The sequence below is a fragment of the Parathielavia appendiculata genome (assembly GCF_033297405.1).
Source record: "Parathielavia appendiculata strain CBS 731.68 unplaced genomic scaffold N657scaffold_17, whole genome shotgun sequence".
In the NCBI taxonomy this organism is placed as follows: Eukaryota; Fungi; Ascomycota; class Sordariomycetes; order Sordariales; family Chaetomiaceae; genus Parathielavia; species Parathielavia appendiculata.
Genome location: NW_026944236.1, coordinates 147512 through 155669, shown reverse-complemented (window position 1 = coordinate 155669; position 8158 = coordinate 147512). Strand labels below are relative to the sequence as shown.

At 53.9% G+C, this 8158-nt stretch overlaps 3 protein-coding genes across 3 annotated transcripts; 2 read left to right on the top strand and 1 right to left on the bottom strand.

The window, feature by feature from the left end:
- N657DRAFT_649137 (carbohydrate-binding module family 1 protein) lies at nucleotides 1–1468 on the bottom strand. Its single transcript, XM_062793663.1, has 4 exons — nucleotides 1249–1468; nucleotides 1068–1197; nucleotides 705–1000; nucleotides 1–639 (listed from the first exon to the last, which is right to left on the bottom strand). Exons 1-4 carry the CDS (start codon nucleotides 1406–1408, stop codon nucleotides 245–247), a joined length of 981 nt encoding a protein of 326 aa, XP_062644127.1. The 5' UTR covers nucleotides 1409–1468; the 3' UTR covers nucleotides 1–244.
- A 3891-nt stretch (nucleotides 1469–5359) lies between these two features.
- N657DRAFT_683704 (uncharacterized protein) lies at nucleotides 5360–6223 on the top strand (the record flags this gene model as incomplete). Its single annotated transcript, XM_062796594.1, has 3 exons — nucleotides 5360–5645; nucleotides 5710–5933; nucleotides 5993–6223. The coding sequence occupies 3 exons, from the start codon at nucleotides 5360–5362 to the stop codon at nucleotides 6221–6223; spliced, it is 741 nt and encodes a 246-aa protein (XP_062644126.1).
- A 433-nt stretch (nucleotides 6224–6656) lies between these two features.
- Nucleotides 6657–8158, top strand: N657DRAFT_649134 (NAD(P)-binding protein). Its single transcript, XM_062793662.1, has one exon. The coding sequence runs from the start codon at nucleotides 6705–6707 to the stop codon at nucleotides 7758–7760; it is 1056 nt and encodes a 351-aa protein (XP_062644125.1). The 5' UTR covers nucleotides 6657–6704; the 3' UTR covers nucleotides 7761–8158.

The following is an 8158-nucleotide window of genomic DNA, read 5'->3' as shown; positions in this document are numbered from 1 at the left end:
CAAGAGGCCTTCCCACTTTGTATTTGCAGGATCGCACACTGATCGTTTCCTTGATTGTCGATATGGGTTTTTCACCCGGCCCATGAGGGCGCGGTTTTCCTCTATAGTAAGTTGTTGAAGGTCCGGCACGCCCTAGGGCACAGCGGTGTAGGAATAATAATAATGCCCCCGACCATCCTCGACCCATGGCATGTCCACTTCAATGAACCCGTTTCAGGAGATCCAATTCATCTCCACCTGACTCTCAAGGAAGGCACTGGCTATACCACTCGTTCGAAAACTTGCATGTGCCCTGGGCGCACTTTGTCGGACCGTTGTACCCATTCCCGCCACACTGGCCGTACAAGGGCACAGTACCGCTGCCGGAGCCACCGGTCGGGGTGCTCTGGGTGCTGGTCTTAGTGCTGGTCTTAGTGCTCGTCTTAGTGCTGGTCTTGGTCGTCGTCGTCTTCCTGGTCGTCGTCGTCGGGTTGCCGCCGCTACCACTGGAGCAAGTCTCTGTAAAGTTGGTAACGAAGCATGAAGAACCATCCGGGCCACTCCCGATCTTCTTTGAGCTGCCATTTCCTTTCACAACGCCAGTATATCTGTCGCATGACTTGCCGCTGTCCTGACAGGAGTTCGAAATTCTGCAGGTATCTAGGTTGAAAAAGAAAAGGCCCAGAGTTAGCAGACTGACTCCAATGAGCTCTGGTCAAACTCACCGCCGAAGTTGGTGTTGATTCCGCACAAGACCCCACCGTCTTTGGCGACCACGCCGTCAATAATCACATGACGAGGTCCTCCGTTGGCAGTACAGTCGCCACAGCTCCGGATAACCTTGCCATAATCCTCGGCATAGAAGTCCTTGATCGAAACGGTTCCGCGGCCGTTGAACTGGAACACCTTGTCCGAGGCTCCACGAGCTCCGCCGCCGATGACATACGAGGTCTTGCCTGCGGACTGCTTGAACGTGGCGGCATCTTCGCAGACCTTTTCCCACCACACGTTTGTCAGGGTGCTATCAATCGGACCGTTAGCAGGACGGTGCCGATCAAGAGCTAGAAAGTTGTTGGTAGGGTACTCACCAAGCACCTCGACAGTGAATGCCTTCACCTTGTGCTGCGCCAATGACAACGTTGGAGATGCTTCCTCCGTCCTCAACAATGAACATGGCAGCGGCTTCGTCCGTCTCTTTCTGGCCCTGGCAAGTGTCGGCTGCACCTGATGTCAGCTTGTGACGGACCCTTGAGTGAACGATGTGCCTACGGAATCTGTTGTATCTCTTCATTCCTCCATCGAAAGATCCGGACACGACCAAGGGAGTAGGCAGAGCAGTTTCGCCGCTCGCCTGCGGGAAAGTTGTTGTCGCCGCACCATTGACACCTATAGCGGCACCGGCAAGCGCGAAAATAACAACACACTTCATTTTGGAAACGTGTAAGAAAGGGCTTAACTGGGTAGTTGTGCTGATCCGATAACTGACAAGTCTGCGATGTCCGGAATAGGAGGAGACAGCGCTCGCTGTTGTCATCATTCTTATAGTCTTCTGGCCTCAAAACTCATGTTGTTTATTTAAAAGCAATGTTACAACCTGATTGGCGGTTAATTTTCTTCTATGTTTAAGTACGCTGGTTATTAAAGTCTGGAAACAACAAACCCAAAACGAACATCATTCCTACCGTGACTTCTTGACGTCTCGAAGTTTGGGTTGCACCGACTGTTCGATCCCATGCGGCTGCACTCCCCATGGGGACTCCAATGCCGCGCCCAGATTCATAGCTGTTGGTGGGCTATTCGGGAGCATACCTAGGCCAATTCAAACCTTAACCCGATGACATCAGACTTGAGATAGTAGTTCGCTTTGGCATTGCTCCCATGGTCTTGGCTTTGCAACCAAGAGAATGTTCTGGGGTTGAAACGGAAGACGGAGCTTGATATCCCGCCTATGGCGGAGCTTCTTCCGACCACTTGCCCAAGTTGGCCAAGCAGATAACCCTTTCAGATTCGGAAGCTGAAAAAGGTTTCAATCATCTACTTGCCCTTTCAATCTGTGGATGGAAAATTGAGAAGGGCTGAGGAGGCTTCAGGGGCGAGTTGGAAGACCTCGGAAAATTCCTGTGGGATTTGTATCAGCGCGCCCAGCCCACAGGGGCCGGCTATAGGGGGACGAGCCTCAACTGTGGCGACTAATGACGCTTTAGTCGAATTCCACGGAGCTCACAAATACGTCGCTCCTATGTCATTCACTATGCGGACAATGCTCCGTCGAGAACACTCTAAGGCCGGCGTCGTAGGCTCAACTTGGGAATGAGGTCTAATTGACCCTTGAGTGGCTTCGCACTTGCGATAGTTCTCGTGAACTACTCGAGGAAATTTCAGATGGCAAGCCGACTTGAGTTTCGTGACCGATTGGATCGACCACTGCAAAAAGCCAGACATATTTTCTCCCTCCTTTGTTCAACGTTATGTCGCCGCTGCGTGGATTGACTACCTGGTAAGTTTCGATGTCATTTCAACAGGATCGAGCGGCTCTTAGGTGTCCTGAGGTGCTGAGGTCGCTGAAGACGATCCGAATGGGACTCCCGGACAATAAGGCTCGTCTCTCGTACTCTCGTAGAAAGCTTGGGCTTAGATAGGTGAGTTTTCCAACTGTTTCATGTCGTCCGTAAAAAGAACAGTTATTTATCTGCAGCGGAGTTGTGACAATTACGGCACCAGGCATGCCCCAAGCCTAAGTGATAGTCGAAAGCAAATCAGCGCTCTATAACTCGACGAGCGTGGTGGGTGGTTTAGGGAGTGGGGGTGGGAGGAGGGGCAGGGTGGGAAAGCTGTGACCATGCAGCCCGGTCTGTTTTACGATACCAGCGAATCTTCCGAAACTGTACAGAAGGCAGGGAGCGTAGAGATTCAGAGCCTGACTGTGCATTATTCCGCTCGAGATATTTCGCCTGTGAACAAGCACCACGGCACTATCCTGCCAGACTGCTTACCTATTCACCTAAGAGCGCCTCGGATGGAAATCCGCAAAAGCAAACAGTTTCCAGTGAGGGTAGCCTGGAATTCAGAGTCGTAAAAGCAGCTCATTTATCTTATACCTGAGCAGCTCTGCAGATACTGCAAATTAATCGGCATAGGCACCTGAAGCGCAGACTTAGATTCGAGGATAGCGCGAGGCACTATCGCCCAACTACTTTGACGCCGGCGCTCTCGGAAGTCCCGCCGAGTTGGCTGACAGTCCTAAAGTGTCCAGTTAAATGCTAGAGCACGGACAAGAGAGGTGCAGGACAATCCTTAGTAAGTGGGTAAAGCGGGGCCTTACCATCCATAGAGAGTTCATGGATTGATGTAGCGGTCACAATATTTGGGACATGTCACGGGTGGGCGGAAGTGACACTGAACTTTTATATATACAAAGAGATAAGTGGCGGGAACTTTGCTCTATGTCTTAGTGTTCTTATAGAGAAGGTGCAGATGTCGCATAATCTTCTATATTACTAATACTAAATAGATCACGGATCGCCTCCTTATAGACGGTGTGTTCCAGTATGGATGTGCGTGTGTGTAGGTGTGTTATGTAAATGCCGGACATAACGCCCCTTTGAAAAGGCGGTGTCACGGCAGGACAGGTGGATAATCCAATGACAATTGTATTCGGGCTAAACTACAGCCTAGGCTCTATTCCTTCAGGTACGGGCAAGCTTGATTGTCAAGACGTATGGATGGATGGATGGAATTTATTTCGGCCGGAGGCGCGAAGCCTAAAGGGCCTTGGCACGCCTAACTACATCCAATTCGTTGACGTTCAACCATCAACTCGTACAAGCCCTCTACTCTCTCCCCTTTTCTCTCGCCCCCTGTTGCCTCTTGGCTTGTTAAGACGTAGCTCAAGGAGCTACGAACAGAACTCGCGGCAGCGAGATGCAGGATCTTCAAACCACATGGGGCCCGTGCTTCCCACACGCCGGGCCCCACCCGTGGGTCTGGCAGGCGCGGCGCAGTCGCCGTGACAGGCGGCCCTAAAGCCTTACCATGCAGATATCTACGCAACAATAGTGATGCATTGCCGATGCCGCGACGATACGTCAACTATCAGATTGGACCTCTGCTCCTACCTACTTTTTTCGACTTTTTAGGGGCAACCCAGCTCTATGCAGTCTCTTCTTTTTTTTTCGGGCTGCCTGGCGGCCGCCCCTGTAAGATAAAAGTGGTTTATTTCAGAGGCGGGGCTGTCATTTGCGGGTCATCCGGCGGATTGCCCACCAGTAGTTAGACTTGAAGCAATTCATTAAATTCCAAGTCAAGTAAAGGCAGCTGGTGCAGGTAAGTCAAGTCCAAATCTGAACGCATACTTACTCGTTTGACTCACTGGCAGCCGTGACATTGTGTTGGATTTGGCAGGTGGTCAGTTCACGGGTGACTAATGGCTTGGCACCAGGATTCTCAGGATCACAAAAAGGCCTGGAACGGTTTTGGAACAACACCGAGACCCGCATGATCATCAATTGAGTGGTTGCCCATCTTTTGGTGCCCAATCACTACGTGCAGGGATTCGTGGCTGTTGGCTTTCCAACACATTGCTGTGTGGGCTCAATTTTCCGATGTGGCCCCCCTCTAAGCGCCGAGCAGATTTTTACATGACGGATGTAATACTTGAAAAATTGAAAACAGTTCCACATCATTGCAACCTGGAATTTCGCTCCTCCTCTGACAGTGTCCGGAGTAAAAACTGCTAGCCACCCACCAGTCTCACCGATGCGCTGCCAAAGTTTCACTAGCCGGACTTTATCCTGATTGTACTAACTATATATAATTTTTCCCATGGACCGTTTCAGCGCCACTAGCCACGGCAGCGCTAGCGGCCAGCCAACCTAGGCTCGACAGACGACATGGACGGAAACGCCGGCGGCAGCGGAAAGGTAGATCTCTTAAATTGCTACCTTAAGGTAGACGTGCAGCTGGAAGGGAGGAAATGAGGTGATCTCAACAACTGCCGCTTCAGGCTTCCCCCTCGGTTCATGAAACCAACAGCTACGTTGGCAAGTTAATGCTTCCCATTGCGAGATGATTGGGGAATTCCTGGCTTGCTCCCTGGGGCAATAAGCGCTCTACCTTGCATAAGACACAGTGCGGGTTGATCGAGATGGGGAGCATCGTTGTCGTTCACCTATCCAAGGACGGCATCACGCCAAGTACTGCTTTGCGCGGCACAGCAGCGATCGCCCCCTGCCTGCGCCGTAGCTTGGGGACCCCAAGTTCAAAACGGATATTTGTGTTCTCGCGTTGTTCTCTCCCTTTTCGCCCTCGCCTTCGCCCTTGATGTCGTCCCGATTTCCAGTTTGAGCGGCGGCAAAAAGTGTTCCTGGGACAACTCCCTATAATGCAGCCCGCACCTTATGACGGGCTCGAAGCTGTCCGTGATCATGGTGCCTCGGACCTGCATGTGGTCAACGCCGCGCAGCATCGGAAGTACTATTATCCACCAACATACAATCCAGAGCCGCTGCCGCCTACGCCCAAGGCAAAGCGCACGATATGCGGTCTCTCCAAGCCCATTTTCTGGCTCGCTGTTGCTATAACGGCGTTAGTGATCGGTATGATTGGATTGGGGATTGGGTTAGGCGTGTCATTGGGCAAGGCGCAAAGCGCCAATGGCGGAGAGCGTGGTAAGCGTTGCCGTGCACCAAGATCAAAATGAAGAAGCTAAGGATCGCTAACACAAGTGAGCAGCTGGGAACCTGGCAGGCCAGACCACCAGCGCAACCGCAGGCCCTACCATCTCCTCGTCACCGTCCGAGTCTTCAGCCACGCAAACACGCTCCACCCTATCCACAGAAACATCATCAGCATCGACCACCACCTCCTCCCCCTCAACCACCGCCCGCAGCACAACCTCATCCTCAGCCTCCACCGGCGTCCTGCAAACAATCTGCCCCTCCGCCAACGGCACCATCGTCAACCCCGGGCGAAGCACGGTCCGATACCTTGTGCTATGCGACTCTGACTTTGGCAGCGGCAAGCAGACCTCACGGAGCTGGTCACGAAGACGTGGGACGAGTGCCTCACACTCTGCAACAACATGAACTACCGCCAGGTTCGCACTGATGTTGGACCGAGCTGGAACTTCGGCGGTACAGCTGCCGGTGGTGGGCAGGCGCCGGGGACATGCTGGTGTCTTGGGGGACCTGACAAGGAGGTTGTTGAGAATAAGGGTAGTGTGGTGGGTGTGCCGATTGAGGTGTGAGGTATCCGCAGGTGTGCTATGCTATTGTGGCGAGGAGTGACGGGATGCCTGGCCACCAGGCTGCTTGCTTGCTTTTGATGTTGGGTTGCTGTAGGACGTCGGATTAGCAGATGGTTTGCTCTTCAGCTCCGGGGGACGAGGATCCTGGGTCCAGTCGTACCTGGAGTTTTTCTTGGCATTAGGGTTGTCTACGAAGCCGATATCCATGTACCACTTAGCGACGGATGGAGTGCATTGTGCAATTGAATTGGCGTGTTTTGTGATCATAGTTCGTTTCACTTCAGGGCAGATACCTTCGTCCTGATAGACTCCTATCCGTAATCATCGGAGCTTCAAATTCGCCGATGTGACTGCCAAGGATGTGGCACCTGACTGAAGATGTCAGAGGTTCCATTAATGTTGGCGTTATTCCCGCCTTCCACTGGACAGCTGTGTTTACCACTCGCACTACACGAAACGGACATCAGACGTCACTACGACAATGACAACCACCACGAGCATGAAAGCAGTCCAAATCCTCGGCCCGAAAACCAACCCTACCATCACGCTCAACCCAACTCACCCCCTCCCCACCGCCGACACCGACAACGACCCCGAGGACCCCCTTATCCTCCTTCGCGTGCACTCAGCCGGCGTCACAGCCGACGAGCAGACCTGGCCCGAACTCTACAGCCACACCAACCGGGACCGCATCCCAGGCTGCGAGGTCGCAGGCACCGTCGCCGCCCTGCCCGAGGGGTATGGCATCAGCAGCATCAGCAGCAGCGACCGCCTCCTACTTCAAGTCGGTGACGCCGTCTACGCGATGCTGCATCCGGACCGCGCACGCGGCCAGGCCGAGTGGACGTATGCGCGTGTCAGCGAGCTCGCGCGCGTCCCGCGGAGCCTGCTCGGGTCAGGTCTCGCGATGGCGGCGGCGCTGCCCATCCCTGCGTTGACCGCGTGGGAGGGGCTTTGGAAGAGGGTACCGGGCGGGCTTCCCAAGGGGGCGAGGGTGCTGGTTACGGGGGCGTCGGGGGCGGTGGGGAGGATGGTGGTGCAGATTGCCAAGAGTGAGAAGTTTGAGGGGGTGAGGGTAGTGGCGTTGGCGAAGGGGGAGGAGAAGTTAGAGGCGGTGATGGCGCTGGGTGCGGATGAAGTAGTGGATTATGGGTTGGAGGGATGGGAAGACCTCGTGGGGAGGAGGAGTGTGGATGCTGTGTTTGATGCCGCGGGCGGAGAGGTACTAACGCGCGCGTGGGGGACGGTCAAAGACGATGGCGTCGTGCTGACCATCGCAGATCCGCCCCCGGCTTGGGCTGTTAAAAAGGTGGTGCCGAAAGAAGCGGAGGGACGTCCGGGGGTGAGATATGTCTATTTCATTGTTTCCCCGGATTGGAAGGGCCTGGGTGAGATTTCAAATTTGATCGATGAGGGAATACTCAAACCCCTTCCTGTCGTTGAGTTCCCCCTCGACAAGGCCGTGGAGGCCTGGGAATTCGCTCAGCACCGCGGGCGGCAAGGAAAAGTCGTTATTAACCTTGTGTCCGATGTTTGATAGTCCTAGCTGTTGACCAGGCAGATACAACTTTGCCCTATCAACCTCCTCCAGTTCAATAAACTGTGCGGTCGCTGTGGTGTCGCCTACGGAGCTCTATGTAGTAGTGCCTGTTGCGGAGGGCTTAAGGTGCAAACCTTGGGGTTCCGTGGCTCTCTGTGCACGCCCAACGACAACGAAAGGCCGTAAGCCGCAGAGAGCCCGGTAGAGAGGTTCGGCCTCGCCTCTTTGACTAGATACTCCCTTGAGGCGGATCTTCGCTATGTAGTTAGCTTAGGTAGCACGTTCGTAGGGACTGCGAATCTAGGGACTTCAAGGAACGAGGCCAGCAGATGACCTTGACCACCAGCACGAGATTCTGTTCCAAGACAAAACCCTAAGGAGACACGACGGCCTCA

Bases quoted from the DNA above. Each gene is read 5' to 3' on its own strand.
- N657DRAFT_649134 (XM_062793662.1), top strand. From the start codon at position 6,705: ATGACAACCACCACGAGCATGAAAGCAGTCCAAATCCTCGGCCCGAAA.
- N657DRAFT_649137 (XM_062793663.1), bottom strand. From the start codon at position 1,408: ATGAAGTGTGTTGTTATTTTCGCGCTTGCCGGTGCCGCTATAGGTGTC. The intron at 1,198-1,248 runs GTAGGCACATCG...CATCAGGTGCAG, and splicing joins GAAGAGATACAACAGATTCC to CCGACACTTGCCAGGGCCAG. The intron at 640-704 runs GTGAGTTTGACC...TTTTCAACCTAG, and splicing joins AATCAACACCAACTTCGGCG to ATACCTGCAGAATTTCGAAC.